Below are 19,614 nucleotides of genomic sequence, written 5' to 3'. Positions count from 1 at the left end.
TTATTTCATGATTATAAAGAATTTTATTAAACGAGTTAAAATTATTTAGATTATGTGTTCATATAGACGAAGTGTTTAGTGTGAAGTCTGTTAGACAATGAAAAACGTATCACAGTTTACAATCTTATTGCGCTAGTTTAGTATTTAGCCTAAGCTTACATTGCAGTTTTGAAGAGAAACATTTGATCTGGTACTCTAGATACGATGCATAACTTGAATGAAACTTGAAGTTACTTAACGCGCAATATACGGGGGCGGGGGCTACAGTTAATATTACACAATCCGTCTGTTGATTTGCACGATCCCATATAGTGGTTTGCTACTATATACTATATATATATATGCCGTCCGATTAGTTGGTGTTGGTGAACTTCCTAAAGACCGGCTTGAACATGGCCTCATTGCGCTGCAGTTGCGGCGACGATGAGCTGCTGCTGCTGCTGTTCCCGCTGCTGTAGTCATCCCGCGGCGAGTACTCCCCGATCCCGATCCGGGCCGAGAAGTTCATGGGGTAGCTGGAGGTGGTGAAGCCGAAGGCATTACTGCTGCGACAGGTAGCGATCATAGGGGCTTGAGAAGCGGTAGGCAGGAGACTCAAAGCTCCGCTCAGCACCTTCATATTCGGCGGAGTTTGGGGTGGAGTATCTGGTTGGGCTTCGAGAAACCCCATCGCCCGCTGACTCGCTGTGGACTGAGATTGCTGCAGCAGTTGCTGCTGCTGATGCCGCTGCTGCTGCTGCTGCTGCTGCGGCTGCTGCTGCTGCTGCGGATGGAACTGCAGTGGTCCGCTCGAACTTGCCGTAGTATGGATGGTACCGCCCACTTGCAACTGCTGCTGCTGCTGCGGCTGCTGCTGCTGAGGGGGCATATTGCTGTAGGGGATATTGCTGCTCGTAGTATGCAGCTGCTGGGTCGTAGCCCCTAGAAAACCCCCGTAGGCCGTGGTGTGCGGCCTCAGGTAGGGAGCTGCGGCCCCATTGAACAGCTGCTGATCCCGTCCTGCATCCTGCGGAGGATATTGCTGCTGTTGCTGCTGTGCCTGTTGCTGCTGATTGCTGCTGCTGCTGCTGCTGCAGCGGCATCGTTTGGTGACCCATGTAAGCCGGCGGTGGGGTCTTGCAGCCAACTGTGTCGGCCAGACTCCAGATCTTCGGCTTGGTAGCTGGAATCGGCACGCCACAGTCCCGGCCTAGCTGGTTTTTTGGATCCCCAAGATCGCCCTGCAGTTTGGAACCCTCTCCGTGCTGAAAGGGCAGCATGCCCTGCTGGCCGGCCTGGTAGTAAGCGGGATGCTGATGGTGATAGGGGTGATAGCCACCCGGGTGTCCGCCGGCGGAGCCTCCTCCGCCCGGATAGCCACCACCACCACCAGCACTACCAGCCGAGGGATAGCCAAAGCCCGCCCGCAGTATGTTCGCCTGACCCAAGCACTTCTGGTCCTCGTCTATGGCATCCTCCTCCTCTTTGGTCTCATCTGGTTCAAAGAAACAGCAGCTATAAGCACTTAATCCCTAGTAGACACCCCAAAGATCGTTTACCTTTTGCCAAGCTGCCACTCTGGCTTCCCTTGCTCGGCTCCAAGTCCTCCTTGTCCTTTTCATCGTCCGACACCAGTGCATCGTCGTCGTCATCCGTGCGATTTTTCGGCTCCCAGGTCATCTTGTTCTCCTTCTTCAGCCGGCGGCGGGCATTCGCGAACCAAGTGGACACCTGGGTGAGGGTCATCTTGGTGATGATGGCCAGCATGATCTTCTCGCCCTTCGTCGGATAAGGGTTCTTCTTGTGCTCATTCAGCCAGGCCTTCAACGTGGCCGTGGATTCGCGGGTGGCGTTCTTGCGACGCGCGGCCAGATCATAACTGGCTCCATAACTGGAATTAGAAATAAGCAATCCGCTATTTAGAGAAAAGACATAATCGAAATTCATCGTATTTAATCAGTTTATGTGTATAATTAAGTTGTAATAATTTGTATATACTTAACAACATTGTTTATTCTTAGAAAAAAAATAATTAAGAATTTTATTAGAGGAATATAGTTAATAATTACAAATCTGTAAGTTCAAAGACAAATTAAAATAGTTCAATCTAAATAAAGTCACAGCCTGAAACTTCAGAAAGAGTTTTTAAATGAAGTGTTGAGCATTTCTTGTGAAATTTAAGCAGAAACATAGGTTTTGTGATTTAAAAGTTCGCTTTGCAGCCGTATTCTCATTCTAATTGCAGAGCCCAAAAAAATCGTGGCAGCAGCGAAACATGGAAATTCATTAAAATGCGGAAAACTCAAATTGATGTTTTCCTACCGCCTCCGCTCCGAGCTCCATAGTGCTGAGCCGTATTGCTCCCCGGAGCTCGGGGTCCTCGTCCTGCCAGTGTAATACAACGTCAAAATATTGTAAAACATAGTTGTGAAACAGGGCACGGCCACAAAAAGCAACAACACAGCGTCTCCGGCAATAACGAGGACGACAAGTGGGTGCAACCGGGTGATCCAGTTGTACTATATTCCACTCCGCCAGTTCTGTTCGGCAGTGCACTTATCGCATTTTTTAAGCCACCAGAGGCTGTGGCATCGTCATCATCATCCCCAACCCCATCAACCATCCGTCCTCTGCAATAATGGTCTATGGTGGTCCTGAACCCCCAGCACTTCCTAGCTAAATTAAGCCCCAAACCATGCGAACTCCGTTGCACATCCGGCTCATCCGCTTTTCACTTTCGGGCTCTCGGTTCTCTGCCCCCCAATCCCAGTTTCATCCTTCTTTACTCAACGTTTTGGTTCTTTTTCATGGGATTTTTATGGAGCCACAATCAACAGTTTGTGTGCGGTGAATTTTACAACAAGATAAAGAACGAAACTCGGGACCGCTGCCCGTCGAATGTAAATTCGACGTCCTTTCTCCTTCTGCCTTCTGCTGCTTTTTTATCCCACTTTTATTGTGTTTTTTTGGTAGTACCGCTAGTCGACCCTGATTGCGTGCAGTGTGGAGGACGTTGCCAGTGATTAGCACAAGAGTTTGGAGGAAGTCTCGTGGATTTTTTTACCCAGCAAACTAAAAACAGTACGGGATCTCTCTAAAAGCCGGGTCTTTTTCGGCCTGAACAAACTTTATTGAAATAGAGATAGGTTGTTTTATGCGTTTTTATATTTTATTTGATATTTTTAGGTAAACAGTTTACATAAAACTACCAAAAATCATTTAAAAACATTTTACAAATATTTTACAACTAACAATAAGTAAAACAAATTATTTTTGTGTGTGGTCTTAAGGGACTCTTAAAAGGACTTGTAGTTGGTTTTAAAACGAAATGTTGATATTTTGAATAAATAATTGCATGGAAAATTTAGTAAAATAATTATTTATTAAGAAAAGCAAGAAGTGATGGTTGCAAAGACTTAATTTGCAAAGTAAATTTGGTTATTTGATGTTCAAGCTACATATATTCTTAATATTTTTGTAGAAACAATTAACCAATTAAGTCTTATTCAAGGGAATTTAATGCAGCTTAAATAAAAACATTTGTTTAAGAAATAAACAAAAGGGCACAAGAGATCTTCCACTGACCGCCTGAAGAAAGAACTCAGATTTGTCCAATAGCCGTGACCAGAGGTTGTGATGCCCATAATTTAAGGCTGAAGGCAGTTGGTTTTATTGTATATGGCGGGCTATATGATTATCGCGTAGGTCGGTAGTTGTCGGTTGTCGGATTCGACGGATACGAATCGAGTGATACGCTTTGTGGGCTTTTTGTGCTGTTATGTTTTACAACCTAGCAAACATCAATTTGTCCGTAATTGGCACGCATCCTATTTTTGTATTCGCCATATAATTGCAGTGCCTCGAAATGCATGTACAACCGAATGTATGTATGTTCTTTTGGCATAGCTCGTAAACAAAAACAAAAAAAATGAAAAAAATGATTTGGCTTTGGCTGCTGCTACTGGTGCTGCTGGCGGGCCATAATCTTGTTAACAAATCACATTCTTGTTCACACAAACACACGGACACGGCTATATGGTCACATAGCGGTCGGCTGAATGGGCCGCTTATTAGTTTTAGACCGGCTTACACACATTTACATTTCAGCTTTTATACGAGCCACATGCAATTTGGTCGGAGCCACCAATTACGGCGGCCATTATCTGCGAGTTGCGATTTACGGGCGGCGGTGGGTACATTTCGAACAAATAATGCTGCTGCCTGCCGCATGAAGCACAAATGACATTGGCTCTTGGCTCTTGGCTCCCGTGAGCAGACACGTTCATGCCTGTCACTGGGTAATTACACTGGCTGTCAGTACTCCCCACCTCCCCCACTCAAGGTTTTCAGTCTCAGCCCCCTTTCCCATCAAAAACCACCCACCACCCTCTGCAATTGCCATCTGCCAGACAGGCAAACAGATGGACTGACTGACTGCCAGTCAGTCAGATTTTCCACCTTTCCGAGTTTCCCACTCCGGCCCCAATTTGTGACGATGAACAAAACAAAGCGCAATCGTTCCTCTCTTAAATGATTGTCAACCCGTAAATATATACACGCCTACACACCGGAAAAAAAAAACATTTCAGTGACAAGATTGCAATTGCGATAATACAAATAAATCTTCTTTTTACATTTCCATTTACAGTTCTATAATAAAACGAAAAAGGATTTTGTGCCTAGAAAATTTTGGTTTAAAATAGGGTTTTTCTTGAACGAATAATAAAATCTAGTATAGACCATGTGAAAGTACTAACTATATAAAATCCTTGTGGAAAGTTCTTTCATTTAATTGCTGGGCTTCAAAAACCTTTAACTGAAGATATTAACGTTACTTATTTACTCAAAACTTTATTAATTTTAATTTCTTTTACTTTCAACTAAATGGTATATATTTATTAATGACCAAAAAACACTGTGAATGATAAAAAACGCAGCACAATCGAAAATTGATTATTACAATTTTTTAAAAATCACTTTTAAGCGTCATAAGCGGAATTGTAAACAAAGTACTTTCAAAGCAAAGTATTTTTTGCATAGCTTTTTTGTTTTCTAGTGTTTAAGAAGTATATTTTTACAATTAATTTTACCAACTAATAAATAACAGTGTCAATAATAAAATAAGCTTTTTGCTATAGTGTAGCCAGATTCGGGTCTAAGTACATACAAACGGCGGTACATTGGTAAGTACGTGCGTATGTACTGTCGCTCAATATGGCGGCCAACATGGCGTTCATTTGCGGCTCACACCTCTCCGCCCCTTTCCATTCTCTCCTCCCTCCTACCTCCTCCCCCACCTGCTGCCACGCCCCCCTCCGCCCACCAACATGCATCGCTTACAACTCACTCACTCATTCATTCACTTAGCTGCAGCTCGATTTCATGGGCTTTCCGCACGCAAGCCGGGCCCAAACGAAACGAAACGAAAGCGAACCGATCCAATCCAACCTACCAACATATCAACATACAGTGCGGACCATGCGGACTATGCGGACCAACCGTCCAACGGGAAGCCGCAGCCGTTGCATGCCACTCAGCATTTTCAGCCACTCCACTTTGCAGCTCTTCCCCTCGATTTGGATTCGGAATTAAATACGGACAGGGACTGGGGAGACGCCTCCTGTCTCCTTTCTCCTGCCTCCTTTCTCCTGGCCATCGAATCACTCCTGTATGTAAGCGTACGCACTTGTGTGTGCACCCACGTGTGTACATACTTAAGGCTTAATGCATGTGCATACACATCAACAAATTCTGCAGGTTTTTCATATGCTCAACATATTTATTTAATAGGTGCTAATTATACCGAACATTCCAGAAAATCACGCACTTACACAGTGAATAAAATGAATAAAAACTTTTTCAAACTATCAGATGAAAAATAAAAGATCCAATATTTAAAATAGTCTTTTTGGTAGTTTTAAAATAAAATATTCATTTAGCTATACTTTTTCTATGCACATAAATAAATATGATCCTATTTTCTTAAATCCACAATATAAATTTCCAAATTTAATATAAATTAGTATAAGTAATTATTTTAATTATTTTAATTTAAGCTGAAACAACTTTATTTTTTAGATATCTTAGAAATGGCACTGTCTAGCATTGTATGACAAGTTTTGGTTAATCACAAATCTTCTGCAAAGGTTCTTTCATTTATTTGCTGATAATTGTGAACATTACCTATTTTTATTCAAAGCTTTTTGAATTTAACAATATCTGATATATTTACTTTCAGTGCATTAGCACAATGTTTATATATATATATCATAACTCTGTGGATGGTGTGCGTTGCTCGCACAGGCGTGCAATTAACTGCTATTATTTTTGCAGCAATCATAAATAAATAATTTCGCGCTCTCATACGGTTTCGAACAATTCATATTTTATTATCGCCAGTCCCTAGAGCAATTGGCCCTGGCTGGTGGAAAATCGACGGGAAAGCGGGGAAAAAAGCGTAGGAAAACGCAGGAAATCGGAGGAACAGAGGGCATCGCAGCAGCCGCCGCTGCAAGCAATTAAATTCAAATCAATTTCAAGTACTCGCAAATATTTTGTAATTAATTATGGGCGCGCGATTGCGTTTGATTCGCCGTATTCGCCATGTATTTAAATTGGACTAAAAGGCTTTCTATTTATTTTCTATTAGACGCAATTAATTATGGTTTGGTATGGGGTACGGAGTCTTAATTTGTGGCAGAGAGCCACGCAATTGTCATTCAATTCTATTTTTCCAGGAATCGCCTAATTAAATTATGCTGATTATGCTTACCCATAGGCCGACATGGGATCGTAGGAATAATAGCCCGTGGTGGGCTGCAGTCCGGCCGAAGTCCAAGCTCCCATCTCCGGACCCGCGCCCGTGTCCTTGAGTCCGTACGGATTGCTCTGAAACGATTAAGAATTCAGCATTGAATTGAGTTATTATGTGAGCCGCCGCCGCGAACAAAGCATTTTCCCACAGTTCCCAAAGTTGACAATTTTGTTAACATGGAATTTATAATTTGGCAACATATTTCGCAGCTGAACAAGCAAATGCCGTCTTGCTGGCCATATTTCAGAGACAGATACACCGATCGATACGGAAAAATACATAATTTAAGGCAGCAACTTTCCGAAAATCGGCATTATCTAAGCCGGAGCGCCGATTATTGGTTATTGTTATATGAAAGCAGCAGTCTGACACTTTGAATTTTAATTTGGCTCGCTTTGGTTTCTGTTTGTGGCGTGCTGCGATTTATGCCCTCGGAAAATGACAGCCGGATTTATGAGCGACAACTATTGGCCAGATCGCCGCCCAATCTGGTTGGCCCTGTCGAGCCGGGCTTTTGTGAGCTCTTGATTTATGAAACGGTATTAACATTTTTAATTGCTTAACATCATGTATGCCGTTGTTTATTAATTTTTCAACCCCCCACCCCCATCCCGCCACTCTTCTGTTGGCCAGAAAATGCCGCGACCGAGTGACAAATATATTTATCAAAATGTCGTTGGAACAGGTATTGGATCGCCATCGAAAGGCCCTAGCTCAGATTTATTTACCAATCAAAAACCGGGGGGCACAATGTCAGATTTCGCTAGATCTTCCCTCTAAAAATCCAAGTATTAACACCTCGTCTCCCCAAAAATTGAGCGACGACATCTTATCGTGCCCTCTGAGATATTTTCTTAATTAAAAGTATGCGCTTCGTGACGACCGATAAAGAAGACACTCGGTCAGGTGCTTGCCAGAAAATAACAAAAACGAAAAAAAAAGAGGAAAAAAAGAACGAATGAATTTCCTGTTGTTGTAAATAACAATTTAACATGACACTTTGGTGGCTGCCGCCGCAGACGTCTCCGCCCCATTTGCTTTTCCTCTCCTTTCCCGGGGGTTTCCCTTTTGCCCCTTACATCACTCCGTGAGGAGGTTTTCTTTGAAGTACTCGTCGTGAGCCGCCCAAGTTGATTAGACTGTGTCTGCGTTCTTATTAATTAGATCGTTCAAACTAATGTGCTTATTACAGCCCTCGTAAACATTGGGGATATACTGTTGACAAAGTCGGACAAGTGTTTTAAGATTTCTCCAAATTAGGAGCAATTTATGAAACGTGTTTTATAATTTAACTTGAACTTTACATGCCCTATAAGAAAATATTTTGAGAAAAGTGTCTCAAAAGACACAGGTTTATAATCTGTCGCAGTCAAAAAATACTATACAAAAAATAGTCTTAAACCTATGTTGTATTTTTAATAACATAATAAATATATGGCCAAGTGTGTTAATAAACTACAAGTCGTTTAAAATACAATTATTAAAAACATATTTGTAAAGTTGATAACATGATTCACGGTTGTATACTGCTATTAAAAAATCCCATTAAATTCTTATTGTTAATAAAATAAAATAGTTCAATTTGCTGCTTGCCAGGCAAACAATTACTTTATTATAAATTAGAAAGATGTAACTGAACTATATTTGTTAAATTCCCTGATATTTACTTTATATACATTTTCTTAATTATTTGGTGTGTTGAATATAATTTAAAAATTTACACCACAAATTAAGAGGTTGGCAACAAAGTGGCCAACACATTTTTCGACAGATTTTCGAACAAAATATTGTGTACACAAGCCACGTCGATGAAAATATTTATCTGCTGTACGATGCGGCAACATGATGTCCTTATAAAACACTTGCTCGGTTATTTGGGCACTTCCAGCTAAGCTGTTTGGCCTATCCATCTCGGGCAGTTAGTTATTTGCCAAGGCTAAATACTGTCCACATTGTTGTTATACATATTGTTGCCAATTTTATGTGTTTGTTTGTGCTTGTGCTTTTGCTTGTGTTTGCCTTTCATTCAGGCCAGCAGCAAATGCAAAAGCAGCAGCGTGTGTTTTACTTCAGTCATGCTGTGCTCGTGTACATTTCAGCGGTCACTTAGAGCCAATATGAATACAGTGGCGGACAAAATAATATGAGAAATTTAAGATTGAACAAAATTCAGTATATGAATTTAAAGATATTACCAAATAAAGATAGTTCAAATTTTCATTAGAAAATCAATCAACGGTTTTAATTTTTATTAAAAAAAAAAAAACAATTCCGTATAAGAAAAATACGTTATCAATTTGAATGTGAAATAATTTGTTATTCACAATTAATATTTAAATTTGAATTTGTTGTTTCCAATGACTTTAAAATTGTAAAGCACGGCTATCTTGCTTTCCCCCAAAGACCATTATTAGACTTTTTGGTCAAAATAATAAATTAAGTTAACTGCATATGTACCACTACTATTTTTACCCCCTGCTGTGTGTTTATGGTGCTCACACACACACAGAAACATAAGCTTGATTAGCCCACACATACACAAAGAGAGTGGAGTGTAATTGAGGCCATGGGGCAATATGTTTTGTTTCCAATGATTTTGCCTTTCTTTATGCAAAGTATCAAATATCGCAATGGAAGTCGCCTACAGTTGGCAGTTGGCAGTTGGGAGTAGGGAACCGGCGGAGTAAACGGGCTTATAAATTAGGTAGATGGATAGACGGAGATAGAAAAGGAGTGGCGGGCTGAGGGCTGGGGGCTGGGGGCTGGGAGAAACTAAACCCTCGATACGGAGCCAAATGAGGTTTGACTGAGCTTCAGTCAGCCATAATGATAATTCGATTTAGTCGACTGCATTGACAAGCCATCGTCGTTGTCGTTGTCGTTGTTGCTCTGTTGTTGTCGTTGTCGTTGTCGTTGTTTTTGTCTCCCTCCTAAGCTGCGGACAAAAGCCACTGACTACACAATTAAAGTCATACGTTGAGATAATCCATTTAGCCCTCTGGCCCATGGCTCTTGGCCCTCCGCCTCTTGGCCATAAACACTTGGAAAAAACTATATTTTTTAGTGCCACATAAAGGCCTATGCCTCTTGGCCTGATTTCATCTTATTTAATTTCAAAATTTTTAATAAAATTTTATATGATTATTTTAATTTCAAATGATTTGAATTTTAAAAACAAATTTGTAAATTTTTTAATGTTTAATGTTTTAAAATTTAAATTAAAAAAAAAAACGTTTCCCACATTTATCACTGGCAATGTTTGACATGGTAAAATTATTTAAATAAAATGAAAGTATACAAATTTAGGAGATACGAGTTTTTTCTGTTTTAAAAGAAATTTTTTTCGGCTGTCAACTTTTTTTATAAATTGATAAATTTGTTCCTTAAATAATAATAATTAATTTGAGATTCTATTCGTTTAAGAAAATAAAATCTTGCCATACCTCCATTAAAATTATTTCGAGTGCACTTACCAACGGCGAATAGAAGGCGGAGCTGTCCACTCCGATGCTCTGGTAGGGATTCTGGTCCGTCGAGGGGTAGGGCGTTCCGTAGACGCCGACGCTGGCCGCCGGCAGACGGGAGTAGCTGGAGAGGGCGAGGCGGGCGGAGTCGTACTGGCAGGAGCAGACGGTCTGACCCGACACCGGGTCGGTCATTATGGGCCGCCCGTTCTCGCAGCAGGAGCCGCCGGCATTACCGGCCGTGGGCGTCGTGCCCACACCATTGCCGTCCAGGGAGCCACCGGTGGTCAGGTCCGCTCCCGCTCCTCCTCCCGCCGAAGATCCTGCCCCGGCTCCAACCACCGTCGCCGCATTCGAGTTCTGCGAAAGAGCATTGGGACTGAGCGCCCCCGATGAGGCATCTCCGCCAGCTCCACCGGGCGGCTGGCTCCCCTGACAATCCTGACCTCCCGTGGGGCTCATCGCCGGGGCGTTTGTCATCACCAGCGCCTCGTTCACGTTCACATTCACGTTCGCGGAAGCGTCCTCGGTCGGCACTTGGGCACTTGGCGGCAGGAGCTGCAACAGATCGGATGGGAAGATGGAAAGAGGCTCTTCAGTCTCACTTTATCGCAAATTGAAACACAAATTCGGCTTTTCAGCAGCTTATCTTATGTGTATATTAAGGTGACTGCACAGAGAAAAAGTATTCATTAATTTCTCTCAATTAGAGTTATAAAATAAATTAGTAAATCAATATATATTTTATTTTAAGTGGAATAAGCAAGATTTTGTACATTTTGTTGGTTTTTATTGTCTTTTTATTATAGTCGACTATAATAATACAACTAATACAAGACTAATACAAGCTATTAAGATTTGTTTAAGGTAGTTCATAAAAAATATTATTTCTAAAATCCACAGAGATTTATTTAAGGTTGACCAATACTATAAAATTACATGCATGAACTGACTTATCAATATAAAGAAACATTTAGACACAGATAAATGCTATTTAAAAATAAAATAAGATTATCAAACAACTTTTATATTTTCCCCACCGTGCAGGTACTTCAAAACTCGAAAAGCAGCCACTGATAGCATTAAGTGATATATAAACACACATCGCCACTGGTTTACATAACTAATGCATGTTAATCAAGAGCCCATTTTAATTTTATATTTTAAACACCAAAGGCTGATGATCGAAAAATATTTTTCCTCAGCTGCAGAAGGGTCATTTCGAACACCTAAAGAGATACGAAGACCTGATAAGACTACACGCTTACGGTGCTGAGGTGGGGCTTCCTGGAAACCTCCAATCGTTGTGCTATTGAAGAAAATATTTCATTTTTGAACACAAAAAGCTGTCCCTAAACTGACAGTGTTTATCTTCAAACATTTCGCCAATGAATTAGTTTCTTGTGCTTGTCAAATGATAAGAAATTTTTGTTAATGGATCTAAAATGTGTGGGAGGGACAAAAATGTCACTACCATTTTCAAAAAGTTGGTTTTTGGTGTTTTTATTTTAATAAAATGATAACTTGCAAGTTTAGGAATTAGGAAAGTTCAAATTTTTTAGGTAATTAATTTTCTTTCCAATAAACATTTTTTTTAATGGAGACATTTAACCTTACCAACTTAATAATTTAGAACTAACATTTTAGTAAAAAACTTTTAGGGCCTTGACAAAATGTTAGTTTTAATTTTATTAAGTGGGTCCACCAAAAAAAACTTCCTTTCTATATAAGGCAAATATATTCTTTCAACAAATGTAAGTTTTTCCATCTGATTTTTCTCTTTTTATAAGATGTTATTACTAATTGAGAAGTAATCGTATAATTATGAGGATTAACGTCGACAACAAACTACACTAGTTTCTACCACTAAATAAAAAGGAAATATGTTCCTTCCCTGAAAAGTTTTGTCTGCATTGATCTATCAATTTTGTACGATTTCATTACAAATTGAGAATTGATCGCATAATTATAAGAAATTGCCTTTAACAACAAACTTCACTAGCTGTCAACTTAACGGCGAAGATGTGTAATGAAAACCTGCCTGCAAACCTGGGAATAGAAGCTTCCAGCCCGACACAGGAAACGCACGTACATGCATAATGGCTAATTTTCTACAGCATAAACCTGAGTAAGTCATGCTAACTGCCGCCGTACTGGAAACTTCATAAATATTGATGTCCGGCAATGTTGTTGTGCCCACCCCATACAGTCCTCCTCATCCTGAAGACACCAAATCCGAGCGGGGGCCGCGGCTTGAATCGCTGGGTAATTGCGAATTTAATTCGAAAAATCGACAGAAGGCCCATTACAAGATGCATCGATAACATGTAAGCGAATATGGTGTTAACACACAATCAGTGCCGACGGCAGGAAAGCGCAGAAGCTGCCCGGTATTGGGATTCATAATCCCGGGGAGATTAAGTTCCTTTAATCAATCGCCGGATTCACTGGATTCCACCATATGCCTCAGCCTGCAATGGCGGCCAGATCAATTACCCCGCAAATCGATTTCAAGTGCCGGCTCTGGGGCAGCAGCAACCTGATGTGCTGATGTAGTGATGCAGTGATGTCCTCCATCTTTTCGCAGAGCTTCGCCTATGGCATGCGCCAGTCACTTGGCAATTAATATGCAAAATGTGCCAAGCCCAGGACTGGTTGGGCATTTAAAAATGCCAGAAATCAATGAGGGTGTGGCAGCCGACGCCTATAGGTCCGCAGAGGACTGTAGTCTGGGATCCACAGACCCATCCGCGATCGATATGGGTATCGAGATGGAGATGGAGTCGGGCAACATGCTGGCGAAGGCTTCTGAAAATTACCGCGGGCAATCTGCGAAACGAGCGGACGACTCTGGCTGCCTTAATTTCAAAGTTTCAAGTCTCAAGTCTGAAGTCTGAAGCCTGGCGAAAATACCGGCGAACCCATAATTAAGTTGAGTGCTCCGCCTGACGAACAGCTACAAATTGATCGAATGCCAAGCAAAAGGTCATAATATCTCTCGGCAACAATTTCAGCCCGGCTTACACGGCTTCTGTGGCGGAATTCTGAGCCCGGGCCTAAGCCTGGTCCTGGGCCTGGACAGAAATTAAATGCGGCCCCAAAACGCATAATTATTCCGCGCCATTAACATAATCTGACAATAGAACATTCGCCCGAAAAAAGAACGCATCACATGCATATTATTTTATAATTATCAGATGCGCGATCGATGCGAGATCGATCCTTTTTGGCTAAGTCTACAGGTGAGTGAGCCACTAGAAGGCCGTTTGATCGTCTCATAATTAATATAGGAACATCATTTTGAGTCATGCTGGAGCGTACAAATAATAGAATTTCGAGGCCAAGACCGACCGCTGACTATATATAGGGACATCATTGGAAAAAAAACCGAAAACTGAAAACCGAAAACCGAATAAAAAAAAAAACGCACAACCATTTATCAAAATTTTACAAATGAATGATTCAGGTGTTTTTTGTGCCGCGTGATTTTAATTAGTAAAAAGCAAATACATTTCGGTCGGCATGGTCGGGTATGGTATGGTATGGTCTGTATGGGAATGATGTTCAACGATCGGAAGGAGGCTCCATTCTCCGTTCCCATCGACTCTCGCCACAATATGAGAATTATGACAACTGATCTGATAGGCGACACCATATAGGGAGCTCTATGCGCCTGCCAGATTCCGCAGCTCCTTGAGCGAATGCATTATTCATGAGGCAGAGGACTGAGGACTCCATTCCTGCCTTTCCTGCCTTTCCTGCTTTCCTGCCTTTCCTGCCTTTCCTGCCTGGTGAGGAAGCGCCAGTCCATCCAGTGGGCCATGGCCATGTGAATTGGCCACGTCTTCGGTTGGCAGTTGCATTTGTAGGTTGGGGGCTGAGAGGCTAAAAGTTGCGACTTGCAGACGACTGGCAGGCGACAGTGCACAGATAAGATCTGCTGGCCATGTGTGCCCAGTAACCAGTACCAGTGCCAGTACCAATACCAGATCCCAAGTACGAGTCCCAGTCCAGTTTCAGTGGCTTTGGAAATTTCTGTGAATCGCAAACGCAGCGATCTAATCGCGACTTGTATCTCTGGGTCCACTGCCAGGCTCCCGGATCCCGATCCCGATCCAGAGCCCTCCCCCGACAACCTCCTGATGACCAAGTTGATAGCATGAGACTATAAGCGCCACTTGGAGGACGAAGAGGAGCCCCCACAGCCACCTCCTCTTCCAGCTCCAATGTAAAGTAGATCAGAGAGGGCCCAAAGTCATTGGTCCATCGATCGTTTGGTCTGGGGACGTCGGACTATCTGGCATCAGCATCCAGCATCAATGGATGCTCCTCACGTAGCCAGCAAGGCATTCCCAGGGCCTGCCCTCAGCTGTCACTTTACGGTTATGAATTTTATGATTTACGATCGCCGCAATTGAATTTTATTGACTTTTCAACAGTTTCACCTGAGCGTGCTTCAATCGGCACCTCCCATCGTCTTGGCCTTCTGATTGCCTACGAGTCGACTGGCTGTTTTTTGTTTGGCTTTCGTTTTCGACTGCACTTAATTGGACTCGTGTGGTCCGAAATGGGAAAGAGACTCCAGAGTTCTGCGGAGGAACCCCCACCACACTGTCTTCCTAAAACCGGGGACGATGCCAAGCAATTATGGCCTGGGAAATTAAAGTTTTACTCAGCCACTTGACCTTCCCCTCTAGTTCGGTCTATATCTAGGAAAACTCAATCAATTTTACCCTTGGTTTGCTAATAACTTTTGTATAAAATCAGTAATCCATCAATATATATACACAACGAAATAGTTGCACCTGTGTGAAAGCTTTAAAAGTGCCGAACACTTTTTGTGCATTTTCGCAATTGACAAAAAAGTCTCGAGTCCTTGGAGTGCTTTTTTCTCAGGCCATTTATCAGCCATCTGATTTATTGTTGTTTTTATGTCTTCTACCAATTTACTGTCATAAACATGGAAAAAGTTTGCTTTAAGCAGCTGTTTTTGCTGCTTAGCGAAAAGTCAAAAAGCGCTAAAATCAAAGGCTTTGAGCGGTTTTGCCCTATAGTGGGTCTTCAAGATCAAATGATCTGATAGCTTTGACATGTGACGGTGAAAATACTCTTATGAAACTTGGTGGCAAGGATCTCAAATTTAATACATTGTTAATAAGATTATGTGCAAAAAGAGCTACTCAATTCAAACTTTTAATAACATAAAAGAAGAATGTAATTTTAGTTGGCTTACATCGGTTATAGGTTGCTGAAAATATATATCTCTGACTTTATTTTTAAGTTTTAAAGCTCAATAAAGATATAGTTTTGAATATAAATAAACATTTACCATTAATAAGCTTAATCATTTGTAACTTATAACTATATCTTTACGCTATTCTAAAATCATGATAAGCTTTTTAATATTGTTGAAAGCAAACATTATTAAAGCAAAAATTATAAAGTCCAAGTATTATTCAAATTAAAGGAATAAGTTATTAATATGTTTTCTAATAAGAAATTTCTTAGATTTTTCGGATACATAAAATGGCTTATGAAAATGCAGATTTTGATCAAAATCAGTTGATGGAATCTCACTAATGAATAATATTAAATATATATATTTTTTAAAATTCTTTCTATATCATGAAATCTCCTGTGACTTAATGACCATAAATATTTATAAATAATTATAATTGAAGACCCACCTGCGAGGCCGACGGAAAGCCTCCGTATCCGAATTGTGTGTAGGCAGCCATTTCGCTGGACGACTATATACGACTGTAAGACCTAGTCTTAAGTTACTCTCTCTCTCAAAGGGCAGTCTTCTGGAGGATATATATCGCTGCTACATCAAATGATGTGCTTATTAGGTTAACTCGGCTCAGTTTCGATTGGGTCTGTTCACAGTCACCGGCAATGGGGACAACAACAACGACATGAGGCGGCCAGCCGAAAATAACTCGGGAATATGCAGCAGTATATCCAAAAGTATCTCAGGGATTGCAGCTGTATCTGTCACTCTTTTTGTATTTTCTTATTCCTTTTTTTTTTTTTTGTTGGCTTATACCAAAACGGGGGCAACACTCGCAAAACGCGGCGGCAACACACACTCGCAAAAACGAAAATCGACGAAATATCGACGGCAAAACGCGCGTTACATTAGCACACGCTCCTCCAGATGTGCACCTTATAACGTTCGAACACGAACTGGTTGCGAATGCCGTTGGTGTTGCCGCTGTTGCCACTGTCGCCGTGATGTTGCTGTTGGCCGTGTTGCTGCTGCTGCTGCTGCTGTTGCTGTTGCTCCTGTCCGTTGCTGTTGTTGTGGCGCATTCCGCTGCAGTTGCTGCCAGAGCGGGACAACGCTACCGCCCCAAAAGAATGCCGCTCGCCTTGGAGCAAAAGCCGGCGGACTGGAAGTTGGAAATTGGGCAACGCCCACTTCACATCGCTGGTGGTGGTGGCGGTGGTGTTGCTGGTGTTGGTGGTGGTGGCATTTTCCTCTCACTGAAATCCATTCCCCGCCAGCAACTCGTGTTCGCAGCTCACTGGAAGTGGCAGGCCAACCACCAATCATACGGCTCCATTGCCTTCGGCAGGCCGGTTTAATGGACAGGTGCGATGTCGCCAAACAAAAGAAAGCAAAAATGAAATGGAGCTACGAGATACTCGTGCGGGAACACATCCAGAATTTTCACAGCTCTCGCAGCACAGCTCTGACTTTTTTTGTTGCCCCTGATTCCCGGGCAACGCCCATTTGTTTTGTTTGGCTAGTCATTTGTTTGTTTACTTTTCGAAACTCTGAACTGGGAATTCTGGGTTGGCACCACTGCGATCGCCAGCTGAAAATGCCAAGTGGCTAAGTGGTGACACAAAAGCGTTAATACGATCACCGAATTCCTCTGCACTCGCTCTGTATTTATCGCCCGTCATTACATTTATCGCTGAATTGCGAGAAAGTTAACTCCCATTATCGATCCTAGCTAATTAATCTCACCTTATCGGGTTTATAAAAAATACTAACCTGCGCTCCTCGCTTAAATATCACACTCGAATACCAGTTTTTCGAAATATCAACGAGATTTTAATCTATTTCTGAGAGGAATTAATATCCTTCGCAAAGCAATCATCATCCATTTTAATTTTTAGCCATTCAAAATTTTCCAATGCATTGAAATGAGAGTATATGGTAGATATTAAATTGTTAAGATGATATTTTAAAAAAATTGTGTACCCTATTTAAAAATGTACAATTATTAATTTAGACTTAGTTTAAATACAATAGATTTCTGGACTAGATAAAAAAGCTTTTTAAGAACAATATTAATATTATTAAGTAACAAACATTTATAGGATTAATATCAATTTAAATTAAACTCAACTAGTTTTGTTAAAATTTAAATAGGTCACTTAACCGTCGGCCGAAGCTTAGCAAATATGAAATACCTAAATTAATATTCCTGCCATTTTCCTTCACATTTCAAGCATTTCTAGTTTACAAACCATTTTAATTGGAATTAAATTGCATTTGACATGTACATGTATCCCAAAAACACATAAAAGAGCTGACCTCATTGTTTGACGAATTGCATCAATCAAATTGAATATGTGGCTCTGCATGTTTTTAGATTTTTATATTTTTTTTTATTTTTAACGTGATTTTAGCTAGCTAAAAATAATTTTTTTCAACGAGTCATATGAAAAACTTTTTCAATTCATTTATATTAAACTCATATTCTGAAATATTAGGTCTTAAATTTTTTAAGAACTCAATGCTCGATGCTCTTCCGTTTACTACAAATTTATGCCGAACTTTTTACTATTTTACTTTAAAAATGCCATAAGTTTAGTGGGTGAAAAACTCTGACTGATTACCCATGCGCATGTAAAAAGTGCTGCCATTTCCGCTGGCTGCGTAAAGTTTGGAAAAAAGTTTCGCTATTAATACGCACTAACATATTTGGACTTCCGCTTTATGATCTATTTTTTACGATTCTCCCGCAGGACGAACGACTGGAGGGGAGTCGAACTAATGCGCAGCGAGCCCAGGACACGCATTCCGGAAATGGTCTCCGGCGAGAGTCCACTGTGGACGATGCCGTGAGGTAAACCTCAAATGTTTTTGCGGGTGTCGCGGATGCTCTCGTATGTTGGCAAGCTTGTTCACTGTGTTTTTTGTTTATTTTTATGATAATGTAATAAAAGCAAATTAACCTATAAAACCGAAAAAGTGCGACTTACACGATGGAATTGCGCCATAAGGTCTGGGCGTGTCCTCACCTCGCACCGCACAAGATGTATATGCATTTCAGTGGGCAGGGAAAAAAGAGAAACGATCCACGCGGTGCTGATGGGTGTGTGGGTGTGGGCAGTGGGCAGTGGGTGTGGGTAGCGGGTGGTGGGTGGTGGGTGGTGAAACGGAGTGGTGGCACCACCCACCGAGGCCGAGCATCGGCGCAAAATGAGAGCAACGTGTTAGCTCAAAGCAACAAATGACCAAAGCTGTTGCCCCTGCCAAACGTAAATGTGAATTAATTCCAAGGGAAGCCAAGTCATGCCGAGGCCAAAGGCAAAGCCCAGCGGCTACTGCACACTTAGCCAAAATTATGCAAAAAACAGATCAATTCAATTGTATATTTTTGGTCCCAGAACTGTCCTTTAGTACTTCTTAACAAAAGTAAGAAAATTTAATCATATAAAACTAATTTCGTCTGCTTCTAAATTAAATAAAAAAAAGCTTACACATGACATTCTTTACTTGGAAAATATTTTATTTTAAAGAAATATATTAATTTATTAATCTAATCTTAATAGTCAAAACAAGTCAAACCTATAATCACATATATGTTCTTATTTTTTCTGTTCTTTAGATAAATAAAATAAAAGAAAAAATTTGCTGACTACTGATTTATAAATTTTTAAAATATCTCTGAGGGTTAGCCTTAATATATGTATTTAGAAGTAACAGTAATAGTAACAGATCCTTAGCCAATTCTTAAACTAAATCAGTCTTGGCTGAAACTAGAACTAAACTTTCCAATCAAAAGCAAAACAAAGGAATGAACTTCAATTTTTAATTAATATAACCTTAATTGCTATAGAGCTCAAAGCTCTAAAAATTTGTAGTTTAAATTTAATAACATCAATTTTATTACAGTGCATCGACAACAACAACACAGAGTCCTGGCCAAGTGCCCCTCCGGGTGTTAAGTACAATATTTGCTGTGTTGCGCGTTTTACGAGTGGCGCTTTTGCAATCGCCGGGCTTGAAGGGGGAAATGGGGTGTCGGGCGGAAGAAGGTGGAAGAAGGGGCGAAGAGGCGGCGGGGGGCGTGGCAGTGCCAGGCCAAATGCAATCAATCAATGGGTCAGCAT

The 19,614-nt window shown here is 41.1% G+C and overlaps 1 protein-coding gene across 1 annotated transcript; it reads right to left on the bottom strand.

Moving 5' to 3' along the window:
* On the bottom strand, positions 1 to 16,500 carry LOC128257441 (homeobox protein araucan). Its single transcript, XM_052988452.1, is given in 6 exon segments — positions 1 to 1,057; positions 1,059 to 1,474; positions 1,539 to 1,870; positions 6,752 to 6,867; positions 10,267 to 10,815; positions 15,945 to 16,500. Coding segments are annotated over 6 exon segments (2,169 nt in total). The 5' UTR covers positions 15,996 to 16,500; the 3' UTR covers positions 1 to 352.
* Between the last annotated feature and the right edge of the window lie 3,114 nt (positions 16,501 to 19,614).

Source organism: Drosophila gunungcola, assembly GCF_025200985.1.
Source record: "Drosophila gunungcola strain Sukarami chromosome 3L unlocalized genomic scaffold, Dgunungcola_SK_2 000002F, whole genome shotgun sequence".
Classification (NCBI taxonomy): Eukaryota; Metazoa; Arthropoda; class Insecta; order Diptera; family Drosophilidae; genus Drosophila; species Drosophila gunungcola.
Note: the sequence above shows the minus strand (reverse complement) of the source record. Positions and strands in the feature narration are given on the sequence as shown.